Here is a 24899-nt window from a genome sequence, read left to right on the forward strand (position 1 = left end):
CAGACACAGACACACAGACACAGACACACACACAGACACACACACACACACACACACACACACACACACACACACACACAAGAGAGGAGGGAGTGAGGGAGAAGGAATCAGGAAGTGAGGCCAGTGACTGACTTCCTCCAGTGAGGCTCCCTGGCCTGGAAGTTACACCACTTCCCCGGGAGCTTATGGGATACTTTGCATTTAAAGCTCAACGGATACAATGTGACCACTTGCTTCCCGTTCTTTGACATCTCTGCAGTGATGGACTGCAGCCAAAGAACTGTAGCCTTTCTCCCTTGGAACTAGATCATCAGGAAACGCAGAAAACAGCTTCTCTATCCTGATAGTTTCACTTAGCTGGAAGGGTCCCTCTGCTGATGCTGAAGGACACAGAGAGTGGCCTTCTTCATCTGGTTGGCTGCTTGGCACTTTCTTGGTCCACAAAGCTTCTAATGTGGGCTGCTTTTGGATGTCTGCGGAACAGTTATGATGGCCAAGTGACACAGGACTTAGAACACCTTTTTCAGCATTACCAACTGGCCAAACAGGCCACCAAAGCAGCACTTTCTAGAGACTGGGCTCCTGGGGCAGACTCCTGACTTCTCCCAGCAACCTTAGAGCCTGTGCTAGAGATGAAACAAGCCAGACCACAAACACCAGCAGCAAACTTAAACGTTCCACCACTTTGTCATTTGGAAGTCAATACCAAATCCAAGGTATTACAATGTATGTGTTAATTCATTGACCTAGAGATGGGAAGTGACAAGTTCTTAGATAACCTTGATCAACTGACCTATGTTCTAGCTCAGGGGCAATTTGGATTTCTGACTTTCAGATTTGGTGTGGTCAACTTGTATGTGAAAGTCAGACACTGGGAAGAGGCCTGTGAGAACATGTAAGCTCCTCTGAACACTGAGTTACCTGGGTCTGGTTCTGGAACTAATTGAACCTTATCGCCTAGTGACGGTTAGCTCCATCACTTTGACACAACCCGGAATCACCTGGGAATGCGGTCTCAATGAGGGGCTTTCTAGAGTACGTTGGCCTGTGAGAGAGTATCTTGATTATGTTAACAAATTTTGTGAAAGACCCATCCACTACGGGTTGCATCATTCCCTGAGCAGGGCATCGAGAACCGTGTGTGAAGAAAGAGAGCCGAGCACAAGCAAGCATTCACTACTTCCTTTTTCTCTGTTCTTGACTATGGATGCAGCTGCTTCCAGTTCCCACTGCCTTGGTTTCCTCACAAGGGTGGGCCATAACCTAAAATGGTGAGCCTTTTTCCCCCCTGAAGTTTCTTCTGTTGGGTATTCTATCACAGCAAAAAGAAACGTACCTAAGGCACTTGGTCAGGTAGAAAGCTTGAGAACAGCCTGGGCCACACGAAAGCCTGCTTTTGAACAAATCCTTTCGTTAAGATGCTTAGGAAGTGCCAGGTTGATGTCCGAAGTGGGTTAGTCTGCGGGCATGCCTATGAATAAGTTCATGGAAAGACCCAGCCCACTGTGAGTGGCACCATTCCCTAGGCAGGGGCCCTGAAGTGTGTAGGAGTGGAGAAATTGAGCTGAGCACAAGCAAGCAGACATCTGAACATGATGTGTCCATTTCTGTCTGTTCTCGACTTCGAGATCTGCCACAACCAGCTGCTTTACACTCCCATGGCTGTCATTTCCCCACAAGGGTAGAACATAACCTGGAATGGTAGACTGAAATAAATCCATTTTGTCAGGATATTTTGTCACCACAACAGAAATGAACCCGGGAAAACCCAAAGTTAGTTGGGTTTGGGGGAATTTTAGCTTTGTGTTTGAGACTGTAGTTAGGCACAAGGGCGAGACTGTTGGGTGAAGTAGACAGCCCGTGTTTGTCACACTTGTTTAGGCGTCTAGAGATGACTTGGTGAAGAACTGGGATCATTACGGGTGACCCAGGTCACGGAGGGAGGGATGGTGGGGGTGCTTGGAAGAGGAGGGCACGAACATCAACTTCCCCTGCCAGGCTACAGTTAGACTTTGTCCTTGACTTCAGAAAGGCAAGTGCTGAGGACAGCTAGAGAGTAGAGCCCTAGACATCCTTCCAGTGGAGAACAGGCAGGACGTGAATCCTCCGTTCACTATGGCCCATTGATAAGAACCACCCAAGGGAAGATGGGAAAGTAGTGGAGTTAAACCTAGGAAGGGAGGCTGGTGATGCTCAGCTGGCAGACTGTTTGCCTCACGTGCACAAGGCAGGCCCTGGGCTTGATCCCCAGCACCGCATAAACTGGCTGTGGGTGCACACACCAGGAATCACCACATTCCGGAGGTGGAGGCAAGAGGGTCAGAAGTTCAAGCTCATCCTTACCTACATGGTAAGTTTCAGGTCAGCCTGGGATACCTGAGATCCTGCCTCAACAAACAGACAGACAGATAAACAAACAAAAGGAAACGAGGCATTAAACCAAATGTAAAATATGACATCCAAACAGACAGACAAACAAAGAAACGAGGCATTAAACCAAATGTAAAATATACCATCCTAGTGCATCATGATAACTAGTTCCACCTCTTCTTCTAGAGTCTGCTAGACTAAATGACCTGTCTGCGGTCTTCAGATAGATAATTTGTTCATCAAAATTCAGATAATAATTTGTTCATCAAAATGTATAGCCCTGTTAGAAGAGGCTTCTAGAGTATAGCAACTTCCCAGCACTTGAAGGCCCAATTTTCACGTTATACCAACATCCCTCTGTCTTCTGAGGCTCCAAAGGGCATGCTCAGACAAAGCTCTACTGAGCAAGGGTGCTGTGGGCCAGATGCAGAGTTTCAAAGACAGCAGACAGGCTGGAGAGGCAGCTTCGTGGCAGCATGCTTGCCCTAGCATGTACGAGGCACTGAGTTCAACCTCCAACACCGAAGGAGCCCCCAACAAAGCAATGCCAACCCCAAAGATGTCTCATTAACAAAAATAATGAGCCCCAAAGTGACCGAACACCAGCCATTTCTCTGTATCTCTGGAGATCGTGGGGAGAGGAGACCAGGCTTGCTCCCTCTTTAGCTGAGCCTGAGAGGAATCTATTCATTTTACAGACATTTCTCACCAGCAGCTCCTGTTCTCCACTTCCAACATGGACGGGGGAAAATTGCTTTAAAATTGCTCAGAGGTACAGAAGAAGGAGTTAGAAGTGGGAAAAGATATAAATGCAGAGCCAGACTAGTCTGTGTCAATTTTCCAAACTCCAGATTCATTCAGCTCAGCTGTTTACTGCTGGGATCAAAATGGAAGTGGAGTCTTGGCCATACACTATCTTGTGTTCCTCATATCTGCCAACAATCTGAGTCATGATTCCACATGAGGTGCTTTAATATATTCTCTAAGATTTATTTGTATGTTAAATTATGTGTAGCTCTGTGTGTGTGTTTACACATGAGTGTAGGTGCCCGTGAAGGCCAGAGGTATTAGATTCTCTGGAGCTGAAGTTACAGGTAGGTGTGAGCACCCCAATGTGGGTGCTGGGAACAGAACTTGGGGCCTCTGGCAAGGTTGCCTGTGCTCATAACTGGGGAGCCATCTCTCCAGCCCTAATATATTCTTATCAGAGAAACAGGTGCTGCCTAATTCCACTAGGGCATCATCATAAGGCATAATCAATTTTAAATTAATTACTTTAAAAGTTTATGTGTATGTGTGCCTGTTTATCTCTGTACCACACAGTTGTAGTACTTCCTAAGGCCATAAGAGGGCGTTTGATCCTCTTGAAGGGGAGTTGGAAGTGGTTGTGCCTGATGTAGGTGCTGAGAACTGAGCCCTGATCCTCTGTAAGATGTGGCTGGGCAGTGGTGGCACACGCTTTAATCCCAGCACCCAGAAGGCAGAGGCAGGTGGATCTCTGCAAGTTCCAGGAAAGCCAGGGCTTCACAGAGAAACCCTGTCTCCAAAAAATGAACAAATAAAGACAAAAACAAAATAGAAAAGAGCAGTATGTGCTCTTAACCACCGAGTCACCTCTCCAGTCCCACTACCTGCTTTTCAAAGAAAAAGATCTATTATAAAATATGCATGCGTCTCATGCTCGGAAACCAAGCTGCACTCTTGGCCATGTGGCCTCATCCAACATCATAGCCGGGTCTTGGAAGCTTTCTTGTTTTCCTGTCTTCCCCCAGACAGGAAGGACCTCAATTTTGGCCTCTTTCTCATTCTCTGACAAGGTGAATGGAGGGTGGGCAAATAAGGGTCCTTTTAAAATCTGCAAGGCCGAGGGAGCCGTTCTCGAGGTCGGGCTAATAGAAGCGTGTGAGCCGGTAATGACACACTGTGAAAACAAGCTCTGCCACGGTGTTATTTGAAAGGAACTCGAACGTTCAGCAGGATCTCACCCAAGAAAAGTAAAATGAGGCAAATGGAAGAAAATAGCATCGCTGCCGTGAAAGGGCCCGGGCGTCCTGACGACTCGAAAATGTCACATTAAGAAAGAAAACGACAGGAAGAGATGAGTGAAATTGGGGCGCGTCTCATGGAGCCACAGCAGCCATCAGATGATGGGTGACCTTTAAGAAATTAAAGTCCTTATGAGAAACCCGCTGCTTGGCCAAAGAGTTAAAAAAATTATCAAAATATTTTATCTCTGGAATCATGCGTGAAAATGTCTTGGAAGCAAAAAAAAAAAAAAAAAAAAAAAAAAAAAAAAAAAAAGAATCAAGGGTGTTTATAGATGGAGAAACAGACAAAATCCAGATAGTTATCCTTTTAACTGGTGAACAGTCAGGAACTTTGGTTTGCAAGATGACTTGCACTACTGTGTGTGTGTGATTCATGTGTCTGAGTGTGCGAGCATGCGTGTCCCAGCGTGTAAGTGGGAGTTGGAAGACAGTTCTGGGGAGTTCTCTTCTTTTTCTTTCCACTGTAGTGGTGTTTGCTCTGACCATGACCTTGGGCTATAATGTCCAAAGGAGACCGTGCTTCCTGCTTTTGAAGCATGTCTGATAAGGGTTAGACATGGGTCACCTGCCCCTTCTCCTGCTCCTACCTGCCAGGTGGATTCCTCCTGGTCAGGTCAGAGGACGACTTCTGCTGTCTACTCCGTTCTGTAATCGTGAGTCTATTTCCTCAATTTACATCTTAATAAATTGTTACCCATTTCATAGACTCACCGTGGATTGATCGTAATATTCTACCTTTTTGTGGATTCTGGGAATCAAACTCAGGTCCTCAAGTGTGAGCAGCAAGTACTTTACCTGGTGAGCCATATTGCTGGCTCCCATCCACCCCATCTTTTAAAAATCTGTGTGGCCCAGTGTGGTGGCTCACGCCTTTAATCTCCACACTCAAGAGGCAGAGGCAGGTGGATCACTGTGAATTCAAGGCCAACCTAGTTTACGCAGTGAATTCCAGGACAGCCAGGGCTATGTAGAGAGATTCAGTTTCAAAACAAACTAACTAACAAAAAAAACCTTTGTGTGTGTGCAAGCACAGAGGTCAGAGGACAATCTCAGGTGTCACCCACACACCCCTTCCATGTTGCTTGAGACAAAATCACTTGTGGCTCACTGCTGTACACCAGGCTGGCTGACCTGTTAGTGTCTGGGGTTCCTGTTCCTGCCTCCCATTTTGCCACAGAAGCACTGGAATTACATATGTGTGCTCCCACATTGGCTTTAGGTGGGTCTTGGGGATCCAAACTTGGGTCTTCATGTTTTTTGAGTTACTTTATCCTATGAGCTATCTCCCTACCCTTTCACCAAGTGTTCCTTAAGTATGGGTGTTTATGAAGATGGCATGCCCAAAGGCCCAGAAGAGCTTCAGTTCCCAATTAGTAAGCATCAGGAGTCCGAGGCTCCTTCATGACTTGATCTGTGGGAAGCCGGGATACCTGGAACCCACAGTGGTGTCTATTCTGTTCACCCCAAAGCCAGGTGTATCTTCCAAAACGGAAGTCTTGGGCTGGGGAAACGGGCTGGTTAGTAAAGTGCCTAAGATCCAACCTGAATTCAATCCCCAGAGCCCACATAAAATACGTGGGGCACAGTAGTGCATGCTTGTAACCCGAATGCTGGGGAGGCAGAGACAGGCAGAACTCTCCTGTTCACTGTCCAGCTAGCCTGGCCTGTTCGGTGAGCTCAAGGGCAGCGAGAAACCCTATCTAAAAAAAACAAACACAAAACCAAACCAACCAACACAAACAACAAGAAACCCAAAGGTGTGGTCTGGAGAGAGAGCTCAGTAGTTGAAAAGTCCTTCTTGCTTTTGTAGGACCTGGGTCAAATTCTAGTACTCACACTGTGGTTCATGTGACTTGTCTGACCTCAGGGTCCGACATGCACATGGTGCATATACATGTACTCAGGCACACATACATACATGTGAAATAAATATATAAAAAACCCTATAAGGTGGATAGTACCTGAGGAATGATATCCAACATTGACCTCTGGCTTCTACATGGATGCACATATACGCGCACGCGTGTGCGCGCACGGACACACACACACACACACACACACACACACACACACATATGTACTCATGTACACATACACAAATAAATAAATAATCCCCAGTAGGTGGTCCAACCACCAATGCCACAGGGTCTGAACCCTGCCCCAAACTGTGACCAACCAGACCTCATTTCCTTATCAAATGTCATATTTTAACATCACATATAGGTAGATTGGATTCAATTCTCTCCTGAATCTGTCCCCTGAATCTGGTTCCTTGTGGCCCAAACGCCAGATGGTTCTACACCCTGGGCATCTCACAGGTCTTTCAAACCCCTACAGTGCTTCCTGAGTAAGAGGGCCGTTGTCCTCATCTGAGGACGGGGTGTGAGGAGAGCAGGTCAGGGACCTGGTTCCTTGAGCAGCAGTGACTGGTAGGGTCTTTGACAGCTGTGGCCTCTGTCACCCTGTCTGAAGGCCATCCTCTGAGCGAGGCAGGGCCTTACCTGTCCACTCGCAGCCGCTGGCTTGATGCCCAGCACAAGAAAAGTCCCCTATACACAGGGGATTTTAAAGTTTTACTTCTTGGGCTTCTGGGGATAGAACCCCAAGCCTTGCGCTCATCAGATAAAACGCTGCCACTAAACTCTAGTGAATATGTTTTTTCTCCTTGTAATTGCAAAATGGATATTTTAAACAAAATCAAGGAATGAATTCATAGCAACCAACCACAATTTACAAGTCATTAACTTTTCCCACAGCTGCTCTTAGACAACCCTGCCTGGCTCTTGCTTAGAACTTAGGCAGGGTCTCATGATCCTAGGCTGACAACAGCCCCTCCTCCCCCATGTCTGAGGATGCCTTTGAATCCCTGATCCGTCTGCCTCCCAAGTGCTGAGATTACAGGCATGTAATGCCATGTCCAGCACGGACCTTTCTCCTTTACAGCCAATACATAGATACATTTGAAACACAAAGACACATGTAAAGGTTTTGTAATTATAAAGTATATATGTCTGCATAAACACCCAGAAAATCTTATAGCTAGGCTAACCGAAGCTAATTGTTTCTGTGGAATTGTCATTAAATGAATTATTTCAACAAATAATAATAGTTACTAAAACTTCAGATAATACAGTACAACCCGCATCTGGTTCTATGTGGTGCTGGGCAAGCACTGAGCTAGATCCTTAACCTATTGGCTAACATTCTATTGCACCATTGAAAAGAAAACATGACCAACAGACCAGGATACCAGGATAGCCAGGGCTATACGGAGAAGCTCTGTCTTGAAAAACAAACAAACAAAACCCCAAAACAAACAAACAAAAACCAAACGAAAGGAAAGAAGGAAGGAAGGAAGGAAGAGAAAGAAAGAGAGAGAGAGAGAGAGAGAGAGAGAGAGAGAGAGAAAGAAAGAAAGAAAGAAAGAAAGAAAGAAAGAAAGAAAGAAAGAAAGAAAGAAAGAAAAGAATGCATAAAAGACTCTGATCCCATGTCCAGTGCCAGGGGAAACAAAGCTATAAGTCACTCGTAAGTTTATGAATCTGCTGGGAAAATTACCTTCGTTTCCCGGAGAAGAAACTGCAGGTCACGCCCACTGAGGATGCCGTGATTTTTCACGTAACTGGGAATGTTCTTTGTGCTGGAGCCATAAACAGTGGCATGCACTTCCATGTACGTGTGGATGATATCCAAGTAGATTTTCTTATTCTAGAGAGGGGACATTAGCAGAAAGTGTCATTAGTGAGACAACCTGCTTGGGGGGTCAGAACCTCTAGTGAGAGCTACAGGGCACAGAGACAGGAGAGGTCAATGCTGAGATCTTAGGCGTGTGGCACACCAATACTGACATTTATTTTAAAAGCAGTCTGGCCTAGGGATGGAGACACGACTCAGTAGGTAAGTGTGGTGGCCTGCCTGCAATCACGGTGCCAGGGAGGCAGGGACAAAGGATCCCTAGGATAAGCTGGCTAGCTGGACTAGCCGAATCAATGATCTCTGGGTTCAAGTGAGAGACTCTGTCTCAATACCTAAGGTGAAGAATGATCAAGAAGATACTGACATCAACCCTTGGCTTTCATATGTACCCCCCCCACACACATGCATGTATGTACAGGTATAAATAAGTGTGCCTGCATACAAGCAAACCCATACACATGTACACAGACTGCTGTAGAGACAGATATACACATGAAAATGGGAATCTGTCTGGATGATCTTGAGGGCAGACACTGTTATAACTGCCACAGCACAAGTCTGCAATCAGAAACATGTTGAGTGCATGTACACACACACACACACACACACACACACACACACACACACACATACACACACATATAATTAATATATGAATGTTACAGAATAACAACAGTCATGGCCCAGTGTTTGCAAGTATCCTCCTTATTTTGGGAATTACTAGGGACCCAGTGTATTGCTTTTGGCTCACTTTGTCTTTTGGGAAGGAAGTTTGCGTGTGGTGGGGCAGGGATGAAGACTTGGAGGAGGCAGCCAGTTGGACTGGAGTATTTATCCAGAGTTGTTAAGCTGTCTCCAGGGAATACAAACATCCCCTGCTTGCCAGTATTTCCTGTGATGATTAACTCATGCTCAGAACTGCAGCCCGCTTCTTTCTGATGCTGGGCAAGAGGCGGGTCTCTCACAGTGTGTACTGATGGACCCAGCAGCTGGAGAGCCGAGAGTACCCAGGCGAGCCACGGGGACAGAGAGGCTAGTGAGAACTGTGAGGTGCGCTGAAGCCGTGGAGAGCACTCACACTTTTTTTATCAGAAGCAAAAACCAGAGGTCCCGCATCGTTGGGCACAGGTTTCCGCTTCCAAAATTGAAAGCACCTGTGCCCAGGAAGCAAGCTCGCTTTCACTTCACATTCACGGCTGAGCTGTACAAGCGAATTTTGTATGGCACGCCCCGCCCTCCTCCTTTTTAATTTAAAGGATCCAAGCTCTGTAATGGTTTCCAGGTGTGTCAAAGTAGGACATGCTTTTTTCCTATTCTGAATCCCCCCCCCCCACATTGGGCAAATCTAATAAAAGCCAGTTTGTGACAAAAGACTGTTAAGGAACTTGGAGTGTGTGTGTGTGTGTGTGTGTGTGTGTGTGTGTGTGTGCGTGTGCGTTGGTGGGTGGCCCTAGCAGCCGAGAGGGCAGAGAAATGGACTTGAACCTGAATGAAGCCGGTCTAAGTCTCTCTGGGTGCCATTCTTCTCCTGAGACTACTACACAGCACTCTGGACTTCGGAGAAAACCTGCCAGAGCTATCAGAAGTACCCAAGTTAAAATGACCTGTTTTGTGCATCAGAGTAGCAGTCAATAATAAGCAGCCTTCTGACTGCAGGTTAGCCCATGAATAAAGCAAATAAATGCCTGAATCGCAGGCTCAGTCCTGCGCCATGCATGTCTGGTGTGGTCCAAGCTGCTGAGCTTATTTATGTATCTTTCGGGGATGTATCTTTCCGAGATGGGGTCGCTTCACCAAGCAAGAGGGGGACAGCTTATAAGCCCCGGCTTCTTACTTCAAGCCTGAGCCCTGTTTAGCACCCTCTACCTCCTGTAAGTTAACTGGTAGGGTTCTAGGATATGGCTGCCTGTACTAGGCATCTGGCAAATCCTGTGCCCACTGTCTTCTCAGAACCCCACTCCACCCCCATTCCCTGGGAAGCAGGCAGGGAGCTCTGTAACCCCACTGACTTTCCTACTGGCCAGCCCAGTGGAGACCCAGTCCCAGGGCAGCCAGCAGCCCCAAAGAGCCTGCGAGACCCTCTCCAACATCCAGACTGTTCAACACAGAGGGCTAAGGGTCAAAGGTCACTCGGTGTTGGAGTCAGCACAGACAAGGAGAAGGTAGGAAGCGGGTAGGTGGGCAGACAGGAGGCAATGGGAGGGGCTCAGGGCGCCATCTCTACCAGAGTGAGGGGGCAAGACTGACACAGAGAGAGATGGAGGAGGAGGAGGAGGAAGGGGAAGGGAGGGGAAAGAGGAGAGAGGGAAGGAAGAGGAGCAAAGGGGAAGAAAAGGCCAAGAAAGAGGAAGGAGAAGGAAGAGGAGGAGGAGAGGAAGGAAGAGGGAGGAGGGGGAGAGGGAGGAGGAGAGGGCAGAAGAAGAGGAGAGGGCAGAAGAAGAGGAGAGGGAGGAAGGAAGAGGGAGGAGGGGGAGTGTGAGAAGACGTGGAGAGCCGGGCTCGGGGATGCAGCTTAGTATTAGAATGTGCATCTAGCGTGCATGAAGCCCCATGTATCTCTAGCCCTGCCATCCTGGGCTACATGAGACACTACCAAAGAAAGAAAAAAAAGCAAAGCAACTGGTACCCAAGCTTTAGCCATGGCCACCTGACATCCCTGAGTCTCTAGATACCTACAGCAGCAATGGCTCTCTCTGGCCACCCCGACTCTTCCCGGGTCCACCCTACATGTTCACTTGGGGCAGATTTCACTGATCATTCAAAAGAGGCTCTCAGGACAGCCTGCTGGCTTTGAAGTGGGGCCTGGAAGTGGATGATGCAAGCATCTGTCCCTAATGCAAGAAGAGGCTTTCCTGCTAGCAGCCAGCTGCTGAGTGGGGAGGCCCCAGCCGGGGCTGCGGCAAGCCGCAGCAGCCAGAGGCCCATGTCGTTCCACTTGAGTCTAAACCCCTTCACTGCGGACAGAGTCAAGATTAGGATCCCAGACAAAGGCCTGGGAAAGGAAGGGTCTGCGGGTCACACATGTGCTCCGATCAAATCCAGGGAAGGCAAGGGCTCTTTGAAGTCGTCCAAGCAGGAAGACATGGGCAAGGAGGAAGACCGCGGCAAGGCTCAGCAAGTCCGTGAGGGCACTTGGGTGTGGGGAAGTCTGAGAAGACAGTCCCTTCAGAGAAGAGTTAAATAGTCAACTGAGAAGATGCCGGCAGGAGATCAGAGGGGAATGCTTCAAGCAGAACCAAGCTTTGGATTTGACGTGACAGATAACGCTACCTCTCTTGGCTACAATTTAGCCGCACCTAAACATCTTGCCATCATTTAGGATGTCAGCTGTGATTTAGTGTATCTATCCACCAACAGTTCATGCTTTGGAAAGCCACATGTTAATGACATCTAACGGTGGCCCCTTGGAAGCCACGAGGATCACAGAAATGGAGATCTCATCATAGCTAATCTTGTGGCAGTTTTGTAGAAATCTGGGAGACGGAGCCACGTTTCTGTTCCAAATGGAGCTGCACCAGAGACTCTCAGACAGCTCCCTGCTGAGACTAAAGATCTGACAACACACAACTTGAGCAAAGAGGAGTTGAGTCTGGCTGATAGACGGAGGGAGGGCATGCAGTCTGTCACGGTGGGGAAGGTGTGACAGCAGAGGAGGGGGAGGTGCTGGTCACACTGGCTCCAGCCAGTCAGGAGTCAGACGGACCGGCAATGGGGCCAGGCCGGAAATCCTCAGGGCTCACAGAGACCCACTTCCTCCTGCTAAAGGTTCCATACATTTTCCAGAATGCCACCAACCGGGGACCAAGTGAGCCTATGCGGTGGGGGAAATCTCAACTCAAACCACACTAGCTCCTCAGATGAAAGCCCATTCAGTGCTGCGGGAGCCTAAGAAGTATTTCTGGCTCAAATTCCAGGCCTGAACCTGGAGTAGCCCCTAGCCACATTGTGGCTTCTTCAAACTCAGCAGGCTGAAGAAGAGGGTGAGTCAGTCACCTTGTCTACCAGGTTCCCTCCTCTACTCCCGACCTCAGTGACCAGCACCAATCTCCTAGGAATCTCAACCAGGTTCCTATTTATTGTCCGTACACCCCTGTAACCCTGAGTTAGCCAGCACACATGCCAGATTCCTCGCTAGTCAGCAGCTGGATGCTCGAGGGAGAGGTGGGACAGATGCCTGAGCCTACCCCCAGTCCCCGTTTTAAAACTCTGATCCTTTGCTCACCTGAAGAGTGCTGGAATTAATACAACCAGTAGTGTGTGTGTGTGTGTGTGTGTGTGTGTGTGTGTGTGTGTGTGTGTGTGTGTGTGTGTGTGTGTGTGACAGAGACTATGATATATATATATGGAAGAGAGCAGGGGTAACTGAGAAGAATCAGTCTCTCCTACTGTGGGTCCTGGAATTGACTGGCTGCCAGTCTTGATGAAGTGTTATTATCTGTGGCATCTACGAGCCTGCTTTGGTTTTGAGACAGGGTCTCTCTCTCTGCTCGTGACTGAAATGCAGCGCGCAAATACGGTGCCGCCCACCTTGATTTTTGAGGTAAGGTCTCTCATTGGCCTGGGGCTTACTGACTGAGCTGGCCTGGCTGGCTGACGATCCTCAGCCTTCCTATCTCCACCTCCCTTGTCCTGGAATGATAATCATACACCACTGTATTCAATTTTTAACGTGGGCTCTGGGAATCGGAATCAGAGCCCCCTGCTTGTGCGGCCGAGCACATCACTGACGGAGCCATTACAATGAGCATCTTAGCATACCTCCCCGTGGCTCAGGAGGTCTGAAATGTCAAGGAAGGACTGATGTCAAACTTCACTACAAAATAACTACTGTGCCTCGATGCTTCATTTGGAAATAAATAAATAAATAAATAAACAACTAACCAGGGGAAGCAATGTTAGGCATATGGACAGTGTTTATACATGTGAGTGTTTGTAGTTCAAGTCCATAAGTTTGCACAAGGATGATCTAAATTAACTTCCAGATGCTCAGTACTGAGGAGTGATGGTTTGCAGGGGTAGGCGCAGCCTGACTAACAACTGTAATATATAGTTAAAACACCACCAGATCTCTGTAAATCTGGGTAGCATTTGGAGGTCGGCTATGATTTAATAGGTCTACCAATAGTTCTCGCTTTGGAAACTCACATGTTAACGGCATCTGGAGGTGGAGGACCTTTGGGAAGTAATTAGGATTAGATGCAGTCTGAGGGGGTGGGGGTGACCCTCATGATGGAATAATGGCTTTATAAAAAGGGGCAGAAAAAGCTGAGCCAGCACACTTGTTCTGTTCGCCGGCATGAGGCCCCTCACCTTGCCATGATGCAGCTAGAGGCCCTTACCAGCCCCTGAGCAGATGATAACCATGTGCTTGGACCTTCCACCCTCAAACATTTTGTTAAAACAACAAAACATGGGCTAAGGTAATACTTTTCTTTTCTCTTTTTCTTTTCTCTCTTCTCTGTGTGTGTGTGTGTGTGTGTGTGTGTGTGTGTGTGTGAGAGAGAGAGAGAGAGAGAGAGAGAGAGAGAGAGAGAGAGAGAGAGAGAGAGAGAGAGAGAGAGAGAGACGAAGACTGACTACAGATGCCCAAAGGCCAAGAAAACCTATTCTTAAAAGTCCTATCACCTGCTGACTGGAGGTGCAGTAGGAAAGATGGCACTGTATGCACCAAGCATCCATCCTGTGCACAGACACAGGGCAGGCATCTCATCGCTGTCTCACAGACCATGGGCCAGAGATCTCCAGACAGGTCCAAAGCTACACAGAGAAGCACCTATCTGCAAAACCAAAGAGTCCTATCACCTGTCTACGGAGCAGTAGGAAAGATGTGCACTAAGTATGTACCAGAGTATCCTCCATCCCTGTCTCACAGACACCAGGGGACCAGAGCATCCTCCATCCCTGTCTCACAGACACCAGGGGACCAGAGCATCCTCCATCCCTGTCTCACAGACACCAACCATCGTTAGCACAGAGAGATCCTCCATCCCTGTCTCACAGACACCATGAAGATGCTTCCATGGGGACTCAGATGAGCAACCTACAGCCTTCCCAATGCTTCCAGGTCTCTAGCTTAGTTTAAATTCTCATTAAAAATAACTGATCTAACTGATTAAAATGAAAATCTACCAAACCTCATCTGGAGGCGTGGGGGCGTGACGCAGAGGAGCAGGGAGCAGGGGAGCGAAGGAGTGGACTGTTGTCAGGGCTCCCTGTCTATTTCTGGCTCTAGCCTGAGGCATAATAGGGAGCAAGATATTAAGAGCTCTGGGAAGTCAATTCAAGCCAAACAACACTGAGCTCTTCAGGGCCGGGTGAGAGGTGAAACCGAGACCTGGAGGGTCAGGAGCTCTTCAGTCAGCGTCTCTTGTGGCCCAGGAATAAGTGTGATGCAGGAAGTAGGTGCTGTGGGACAATGCTTTTGCACACTGGTTTAACTTTGGCCCTGTTTAAGAAAGGATACAGTCCATTGTGATGGGGACCACATGGGGGGGTGGCACAGGAGCCCGAGGCAGCGGGTCACATGGCCACCTCAGTCAAGCAGAGGACAGGAAGTGAAGTTACATTACAACACATAACAGCCCGCCCCCTCTAACCCACTTTCTCCAGGGAGGTTCGCCTCCTAAAAGTTCCTGTCTCAACACACAAGGTGGGGTGTGGGGGATGACCGCACAGCTGTTAAGAGCACTTGCTGCTCAGCCGTGTGGACAGGAGTTTGGATCTCAGCAACCAAGCCAGGCAGCTCACAAATGCCTGTGACTCCTGCTCCAAGTGATCTGATGCCTTCTGGTTCCTGCAGGAACCCACATGCACATGTGCCCATACTTACACATTGACACAAAACACACACACATAAACATACACACACACACACACACACACACACACACACACACACACACACACACTCTCGCTGACAGGTACTTTGGAAAGGGTAACATGCCCTCAGTTTATATCCTGTTAGACACCTACTAGAACCATGACATTGATAGGAAGGTACCTTAAAATGTGGCACCAGTAACAGCCTTGCAGGTCTAAAGGAACGAGCCAGGAATGGGAATTCTTGCCTGACAAATGCTTGCACTGCCCTGCCCTGGCCAGCCTGACCCAGTGCCCACATCCCTACTGATCCAGGCGGAGCCACCTTGTTAGCATGCTCCCCTGGTTTCCAACACGGTGTCTCAGGGATTTCTGCATTTAACAAATGCCTCTTCAAGGCCCTCTGGGGAGCTGCCAGCCAGGTTGCAAAAACAAGAAACCCTTTGCCATGACCCCCTTTCAGCTCAGAGGAGGGCAGGAGGTCGTCATAGTGGAGAGCTGGCTTCCTTCTCCCCAGAGCAGAGGCCGTCACTCGCTGCATCATGATGTCCCTTCTTCTACTCAGACACAGTCCTTCAGTGGCAAAGCCCACCAGCTACATGGCTGTGCTCAGGGAGGGCCTGGAAGGCTAGAAGCAGACCACTGTGGCTGCTCACGGGTGTCAACAGGTCCTTCACATGCTACTGCTATCGGCTCCACCTGTGTGGTAAAAACTGAAACAGACTGCAAGTGCCAAGAGAAAGCTGTCACAAAGTAAGGTTAGGAGGATGCTGGGCAATATTCAAAGTGTGTGTGTGTGTGTGTGTGTGTGTGTGTGTGTGTGTGTGTATTGTAGTTGTGTGTAGTTGTGTATGCGCGTAGTTGGGAGGCAGATGTTGACCCCAGATGTTTTTCCCAGTCTCCATCCCCCTTGTTTCCTGAGGCAAGGTCTTTGGCTGAACCTGGAGCTCACTGATGGGCTAGGATGTCTACTCAGTGAGTTCCAAGGGATCCTCCTGTCGCTGTCCAGCCCTCGGCCCTGGTGCTACAGATAAGTGTCACCACATTGGGCTGTCCCCACAGGAGTGCTGGACATCGGAGCTCAGGTCACACACGTGCTTGGCAAACGTTCTGTGAACTGAGCCATCTCCCCAGCCTTGTGAAGTTGCATGCTTTGGTAAACTCCCCAGAGTGCTAGCGGATGGCTGATGGAGTGATGAACTTCAGGACTCCGTCCCTGAAGCTGAGTAAGGGCTTTGGCAGATGTTAGCTGCTGTTTCCTCACAAAGGAGAACTGCGCTGCACAGGGCTATCCCTAGAACATCTCCAAGGAACCTCACAACATGAGGTGGTCAAGGTGATGAAGGTCGTGGGTGTCATGGTCAAGACTGGGTGTCTGCTAGCTGTTAAGTGCTGATCCCAGAGACCAGTAGCAAATAAGAACCAAGTGAGTTCCTCAGATGAGCAGCCAGCCCTCCTCTAGAGGCATAAGAGGTAAGTGCCCCTGGTATGAATGGCTGCTGGCTGTCACCTACCTGAGACAGAAAGGAAGATGTCTTTGGAGGGATCAGTTCCCAGTTCCACCTAGTCAGGTAGGGGCCTCCAGGGAACCACTTGAAGAGCCTCATTGCCTCCTGGAATTTCTGTCACACACCAATGACTGCCAGACGCACATGTACAGACCTGCAGTCAGATACTGAGCTCCCAGGACCGGGCTTCTCTTTGGGGACGGGTGGACTGCACAGGAAGGTGCCTATTAGGGGACCACTGGGCAGAGTGCTGCCCGCAGGGGTGACAGGGACAGCAGGCGGCTGGAAAGTCAGGTGTCAAGAAGAATCAAACCCCTAACCTGGAAAAGCCAAATGGTGACAAAGGACAGGTGAGTGATATACAGGTTTGGGGAGGCAGAGGGTTGGCAAGAACCCCTGATAATCTCTCTAGAGAAACCTAGCATCCATCGCCTGCAGAGCCCAGGAGGTAAGGCATTAGGCAGTATCTGTTCTATTGTGGCGGCTGTTGCCCAGTCCTGATCTAGACTTTTCTCCACCTTGTCCTGGAAGTTTGTGTGGGGGTGGGGAGAGTGGGAAGATGGTGGGGGAAGGAGAAGGAGGCTGCAGAAGGTGAGCCAGCTCTTGGGGGAAGCAGGACTTGGCAGCCAAGGAGAGAAGCTTAACTTCAAAGGCTCTTCAGAGCTTCCATTATCAAGCTAAAGTGGGTACTTTAATTACTGCAATGGGATTGTTCTTGGAACGCAGAGTAATAGAAGGCTAAACTTTTTTACTGTTTAAGAGGGGAGGGTATGTCCCACGCTGAATCCAAAGGGCAACAGTGACTACAAAGTGTGTGTGTGTGTGTGTGTGTGTGTGTGTGTGGGCTCAGACAGTTGGTTTTCCTTGTAGCCTGTGAAATCCCACTCCTTCAACTTAATTCTACAAGGTGCTTGTAGGCAGAAGGTAGATGATCGAGGTCCATCTTGGCTCACACAGGTTCATTTCTAAGAGGTTTAGAAAAACAGCATACTCATGTGACTTGGTGGATATTGGCTTGTGGGACAGGGACTGAAGCTGATGGGCAGAAACTGTACGTAGCGGACAGTGTCGTTTCCGTGATGGGCTGGGGGAAGAGCCACAACCTGCTACTCCCTCAAGTTTGGTAGTGGCAAGGCTGTCCACGGGGTCACTTGCCTTCCCCGGAAGGCCCCATTCAGGATCAGGGGGGTGGAAACGGAGAGGCGGTGATCCCCAGAGAAATGCTTCTGAGCCACGTGCACACTTCCTACCTGATGGGTAAGAGTCAAAAATAAAAGGAAGGTGGCCAAGCACGTTCACTCAAAGGCTTGCTCTTTGCCGAAGCCCAGAGGTGGCAAGTTTTCCTATAACTACTTTGACCCTTAGCAGCTGCAAACTGCAAGGGCCAGTGTAGAGAAAAACTGATATGGAGTGTGGTTCCTCCCTGTGAATTTCCAGTCTGTTTCCCGGGAGAGCCTGGGCAAGGCTGTAAGTGCTCTGTGGGAGGCAGGAGGCCCCATGCAAGTTCAAGCTCCCCTAACTGCCTGGATGACACCAGGCAACTTAACCCTGCCCACTTAACTAGTTCTTTTTGGGTATGTGTGTATGCAAGTATGTGCACATGAGTGTGAAAGCCAGAGGACAACCTTTTCCTAAGGCACTGTACACACAGACACACAGATACACAGATACACACAAACTTCTTGACACCTGACTTTCCAGCCGCCTGCTGTCCCTGTCACCCCTGCGGGCAGCACTCTGCCCAGTGGTCCCCTAATAGGCACCTTCCTGTGTAGTCCACCTGACCCCAAAGAGAAGCCCGGTCCTGGGAGCTCAGTATCTGACTGCAGGTCTGTACATGTGTGTCTGGCAGTCATCGGTGTGTGACGGAAATTCCGGGAGGCAATGAGGCTCTTCAAGTGGTTCCCTGGAGGCCCCTACCTGACTAGGTGGAACTGGGAACTGATCCTCCAGAGACATCTTCCTTCTTCTCTCAGGTAAGTGCTAGCTGCTGCATATATAAAATGTGTGTATACATATACTATATGTGTGTGCGCGTGCGCATGTGTTTTGAGACAGAGTCTCTCATTGGTCTGGATCTCACAGAGTAGGTTAGATGGCTGGAAAGTGAGACCCAGAGAGCTGTCTGTTTCCATTTCCCCAGTGCTGGAATTACAAGCCACATGTCACCAAACCTGGCCTTTCCTTTTTTTTTTTTTTTTAAATGTAGGTTCTGGGGCTTGAACTCAGGTCTTCTTGTACAAACTGAGGTATCTACCCAGGCTTGGGGAACCTATAAACTTTATTACAAAGTTCCATGGATGGAAAAAGAGGGGCCGTGGTGATTTGGAAGTCCTCTGGGCCATGGAGACTAAGACTTTACATTCACATCACACATCCCTTTAGCTTTCCTTGGCCTTCGCCATCAGAGGCAAGAAGCTTCATGGCTGCTGACACCATGCAGAGCCCCTGTCCCACCAGTTCCCCATCTCTGGGTGGTAACGTTACAACTGCCTTCTCCCTCCAAAAATCTGCCTCCTGTTGAACGGGACCATGGATGGTCAAGTGGAAAAAAGACAGATCATACATCTCAGAGTGGAGACAACCTAGAGAAGTTGCCTCCCCTGAAGTCCCCAGATAATCAGATGCCCGTCATCTCCACCTGAAGGCCTTTAGTGTCTTAGAGCAGCTGACGTGCAGGGGTCAAAGATCACACTCAGAAACAACTGTGGAATGAAATGCGTAACAATCACAGGCAGAAAGAAAACACACACAGCAAGACTGTTTTGGAGTTTGCACGGGTAATCACATCATCTAGGAATAAATTTGGGCTGGGGTGTAGCTCCATGTGCAGAGTGCTCCCCTAGAGTGTGGGACGGTCCTCCTCTCTGTCTCCCGTACGGCCCCTAGCATAACCCAAGAGTGATGATGCATGCTTGCAATCCCAGCACTTGAGGGGAAGACAGGAGTTCAAGGTCATCCGGGCTGCACACAGAGTATGAGACTAGCCTGGGATACACTAGGAAATACAGATAAACCATGGATCCATACTTTCAAGTGATCTTATACTACTTCTTTATAAAAAAGGGAGAAGACACCACTTTGGTCTTGTCTATGTGAAGAGCAGCAAACACTGCTGTGTTCTAGCATCCATGGTGGCACATTGAAGATGCCACCCACACCCACATCCCTCAGGTATTCATGTTCATGGACAGCAGCCCACGGACTTGTAGTTTATTAAGGAAAAATCTCTAAAACGTAATTCCCTTACGTTTCTTCCTGAGGACGGAAGACGCACAAGTCAGTCACACGGTGACAATACGTCGGATCTGTTCATTCATGCATGGTGGGATGAAAGGTAATTGCTTTCTTGCGATTCTGAACTTTTCCTCATGTAATTATAAGGTGGGGATGGGGTGGGAAGACAACAAAACCACACTCAGCAGCCCATCCCACATGAAGTGGCTACATGGGAATCGGGCAGAAGAGCCTATGGTTCTGGGAAACCGGTAAGGCTAAATGGTGTCAGCCAGGCCCACGTCTACGGGACAATATCTGTATCCTTCACTGTAAAAAGGAGGTGGAGCCTAGGCCCCTGCCACCCTCTCACAGCTGGGAGCATAAAAGGCACCTTGATCACACATACAAAGTAGGTATGTGACATGGACACTCTTGGGAGTGTACGCACTTCGGAATCCTTTAAAGGCAGCAGGTGTCGTGTGACATCAAGAAGGGCTCCATTCATTGAATTTTAATTACATAAAGCACAAGCCAGAGGCCAGACAGATGGCTCACAGGGGACAGGTACTTGACATGCAAGCCAGGAGACCTGAGCTAGACCTCCAGAACTGCCGGCGGGAGGGAAGAACTGACTCACAGAGGGGTCCTCTCACTTCCACATGTGCCCCTCCAACCCTTCAACACGTTAGGTACATACGTATACAAACACCACCACCACCACCACCACCACCACCACCAAACCCAAAACACACCAGTCATGGAGGCCACCATGACACGGAGAAACAGCTATATACAGTATGGTGGCTCAGTGAGTAACGTGCATGCCATATAATCCTGGCACCACATAAAAGCCATGGCGCATGCCAACAATCCCAGCACTGGTGAGGCAGGCACAGGAACATTGCCACCCTGAGGCTCACTGGGCAGCCAACCTGGTGGAAATGTGGAGCTCTAAGACCAGTGAGAGACTGGAGCCTGAAATATAAGGCGCAAAATAGGAAGACATACAATGTTATCTTCTGGCCTCCATAGGCACATGCATTGGTAAGTGTGCACACATATTTACACACACACACACACACACACACACACACACACACACACCACCACCACCACCACCACCACCACCTTTCTGTTGCTGCTTTAGAGGCATCCCTTTCTTTGGAGAGCAATTATTACTAGGCAGCACCTTTTTGGGGACATCATGACGGCCAAACAGAATCAGGCAGGTCACAGCTCTACTGTGGGCGTGTACAGGAAGAAGGGGTCGACTCTGCTCAAGACAGCACTGCTTCCAAAACACCCAGGCTGCTTCTGCAGATCACGCTGGTCTCCCCTGATTAGCAACTTCGCTGACTGAGTAGCTGTTATGACTTAGTGTAGGAGAGAGGAGACTCTGTAAACCTGTAGGTAGCGCACCTGTCCCCGGCATGTGATCCGGGGCTCTATTTATATTAACATGGTGAGCAGTTGGGGTCAAAATGAATATCCTAGATTAAAAACATCCAGATTAGAAGATTTATCTATTTATTGTGTGTCTGTGTGTGAGTGTCTATGGGGGTCCAGAGGACAACTTGGGGAGCCAGTTCACTCTTTCCGCCACGTGGGTTCCTGATTTCTATTTAAGTCATCAGGCTTGGTGGCAAGCACCTTTGCCTACTGAGCCACCCTGCTGGTCCAAGATAATCTAGATTTTTATTTCAGTTCAGTGACTGGTCTGTGGGTTCCTGGGCAGGCTCCCAAGCTTTAATTTTCTTTCTTGTGAAAAGAAACTCTTGGGCCGAGGATGGAGCTCAGTTGGCAGAGTGGTTGCCTAGAATGGAGAAAGACCTGGGTTCTTTCCGTGGTGCACATCTGTATTCCCAGCACTCAAAAGGGGGAGACGGGAGGACCAGGGGTTCAAGGTCATCTTTGGTTACACAGTGAGCTGAAAGCAAGCCGGAGTGACATGAGTTTCCGTCCAAAAAACAAAACAAACAAACAAACCTCTTAAAACTGTTCCACTGGGGGCTAGAGAGATAGTTCAGAGGTTCAAAGCATGTATCACTCTCATACAGGGCCTAAGCTTGCCTCCCAGCACCCACACCGAGACACCCTCAAATGTCTGAGACACCCCCAACTGTTCGTGGCTCTAGCTCCAGGGGTCTGACTTCTTCCTCTTCTAGTATCCATGGGCACCTGTACTCATGTAGACACACAGATAAACACAGACAGGAAGTCAGTCAGACAGACAGACACACACACCCCAAAACAAACAAACAAACAAACAAACAAACCCACCACCACCACTACCACAAAACTGTCCATTAGCCATCTGTAATCCCAGTCCTCAGGAGGCTGACACAGGATCGCTGTGAGTTCAAGGTTAGCCTGGTCTACAGATAAGTTTTGGAGACTAGCTTGGACCTCAAGACAAGACCCTGTTTCAAAGATAACCCCTAAACAAACAAACACCCCCCCCCCCATTGAACTCAATTTCAAATGGAACCAAATCAAACAAAGCCCGCCCTAGCATTTCAGGGGCGTTCACAGAAACAGGAGAGGTGTTTGTTGTTTCTTAGACAGGGTTTCTCTGTGTAGCTTTGGAGCCTGTCCTGGAACTTGCTCTGTAGACCAGGCTGGCCTCGAACTCACAGAGATCCGGCTGGCTCTGCCTCCCGAGTGCTGGGATTAAAGGCGTGCGCCACCGCCGCTGGACAACATGAGAGTTTTTAAAGTTTGTGGTTTGAAGGGTCATAACTCCTGCCCCCCATCTTTCTCTCCCTATCCATGCCCCACTATTCCTGATCTATACCTGAATGGCTGTGCCCAGCACACAACACAGGACCCAGAATGACCCAAGGCATGGTGCAGTGAAGGACAGACCCTTGACTTGCCTAGGGACCTGCTAAGCTTTATACTGAATGAAAAACGAGGACACGGCCGCTCCAGGTATGGCTGAGGAGCAGGTTTAGTGTAGATACTAGGGAGGCACACTCAGAGGCTTCTGGAAGTGTCCAGACTGCACTGGGCCATGAGTAGAGAGAGGGCAAGTGAGGAGGACCTGGAGCCAAGAGAGAGTATGTGGGAAATCCAGAGGGCACATAGCCAAAATGCCTGGGTTATACAGGAAAGGAGAATGAGGAGGGAAGGGCAGCTCAGAGGTTTAGGGTGGGGGCTGGGCATGCCAGCCAGGATGACTCTGTAACAGGTCTTATGAGTAGGGCCTGAGGGAGTCTGGAAGTTAGACTCCTCTTTGATATGTTAAATAGGCACCTCAGCTAGCCCTTGGTCCTGAGTTTCTTAGAGACCTAACAGATACTGAACCTGCTGACCCAGGGGCTCCCCAGTCATGTCAGCAGCCCCACACTGGCTTGCTTCTACCGTGCCACACATTTGCTGCGGCAAATTTCTGGTCTCCAGCCCCGGCTCGGACGTGCCGCGCCGGTTAAATTTCCTCTCCCAGGCCCTCTGCCCCCGTCACACGTGCTAATACCCAGGCTTCAGCATGATGGATGTGCTGACTGGTAATAAAGTGCGTAATCTCTCCCCTCAGAGCGCCGCGTGTCAGCACGCTGCTGTTGGAGGCTGGGACCTGACGTGTGACAAACCAAGCCACTTAAAACACAACTTTTCCTTCCCCGCTCTGATGAAAATGAGAAGCACCTTCTGAATTGCAGGCACAGTCGCTGTTTTGTCGAGGTATACAGATTGAGATTCTCACTCAAGGGCAGAGGCAGAGGGGTTTTTTTCCCCCTCCAAAGACAGCTGACAGCCGGCTTTAAAGGGACGGCTGATTTGTAGGAGAGGAGCTAAAAATATCCTCCCTTTTCCTCCCCCTCCAAATAAGCCACGTGCTGCGGATAACGTCTTCATTCCTGATTTCTTGAAAACACGAAGATGGCAAACTGAAGAGTGATGAGTGTAATCAGAGCATGTTGCAGTATGAAGTGCCGTCAATGAATGGGTTCAGGAAGGGAGAGCACAGTGCGGGGCTGCAGCGGAGGAGCGCTGGTGTGGAAGCAGGACCGGCTAGAACGCAGGCGGAACCAAGAAAGCTGGGGCTCACCTTGCTCCATCATTCTGGGAAATGTCTTGTGTGACTCCACGTCCTTCCCTGTCCCACTCTCCCGACTCTGCCCTGATTCTCAGTTCTGCTCATCTTCACCAGGACGGACACAGACAGACATACCCCAGGGAGGAACGGCAGGCGGGGAGGGGAAGTGAAGCCCTCGGGAGGCAGGTTCACTCACCTCACCCTAGCATTGTCTTTGGGTAACAACTGAGGCTTGTGATTTGAGTGAAATTTAATTTCTGGAAACAAAAGGACCTCCAGAATGAAATAAAGGTAATCCTGTAATGGAAATTGCAACTTTGCATGTGATAGTTGCTTTTTTTTTTTTTTTTTTAAGCACATACTACTTTACTGGGACCCCAAATATTGGCCAATCTAAGATATAGACCCCAGAGTGGGATCCCCTAGGGGCAGCAGTTCTCAACCTATGAGTTGTGACCCTTTTGGGGAATCACAGATTAGATATCCTGCATATCAGATATTTACATTATGATTCATAACAGTAGCCCAATTACAGTTATGAAGTAGCAACAAAATAATTTTATGGTTGGGGGTCACCACAACATGAAGAACTGTATTAAAGGATATCAGCATTAGGAAGGTTGAGAACCACTGTCCTAGAGGATGAGAAAAATAATATGAAAATGTTTGTTATGATTCTCAACATTTTAATAACACGAAGAACACTATTGTTGTGGCACTGTATATTTGTTCTTCATGCTATGTGTACATGCATGGTCATGTGTGTGTACATGTGTGTGCATCCATATGGAAGCCAGAGGACAACCTTGGTTGCCATCCTCAGAAAGGCCACCCTTGTTCTTTGAGGCAGGGTCTCTCTCATTGGCCTGGAGTCATCAATAGGCTAGCCTGGCTGGCCAGTGAGTCCCAGGCATGCTCCTGTCTCTGCTCCCCTGCACTGGGATGACAATACACACCACGGTCTGTACTGTGGTGTGTGGGACCTGGAGCTTGAACTCAGACCCTGTGCTTTCTCAGCAAGCACCTTACCAATGAGCTATCTCGCCATAGCCCCCCCCAATACTGCACATTCTTATCAGTAAATCAGTATCTATAGGAGGAAGTCTTTTTTTTTTTTTTTTGTCATGAGCAGGGCTGTAGCAATCAAACAAATTGAAGGCGACCTGGCAACTTGGAACCCTGAATGGAGTACCTTGCAGGAAG

The 24899-nt window shown here is 48.9% G+C and overlaps 1 protein-coding gene across 2 annotated transcripts in view; it reads right to left on the reverse strand.

The window, feature by feature from the left end:
• Positions 1-24899, reverse strand: part of Mgat5 (alpha-1,6-mannosylglycoprotein 6-beta-N-acetylglucosaminyltransferase) — a 289240-nt gene that overhangs the window by 37552 nt on the left and 226789 nt on the right. For both annotated transcript variants that reach the window (XM_028874926.2, XM_028874925.2), the window contains exon 13: positions 7977-8126. In XM_028874926.2, the coding sequence (XP_028730759.1) occupies positions 7977-8126 (150 nt within the window). The remainder of the gene's footprint in view (positions 1-7976; positions 8127-24899) is intronic.

Source organism: Peromyscus leucopus, chromosome 15 (genome assembly GCF_004664715.2).
Source record: "Peromyscus leucopus breed LL Stock chromosome 15, UCI_PerLeu_2.1, whole genome shotgun sequence".
NCBI lineage: Eukaryota > Metazoa > Chordata > Mammalia > Rodentia > Cricetidae > Peromyscus > Peromyscus leucopus.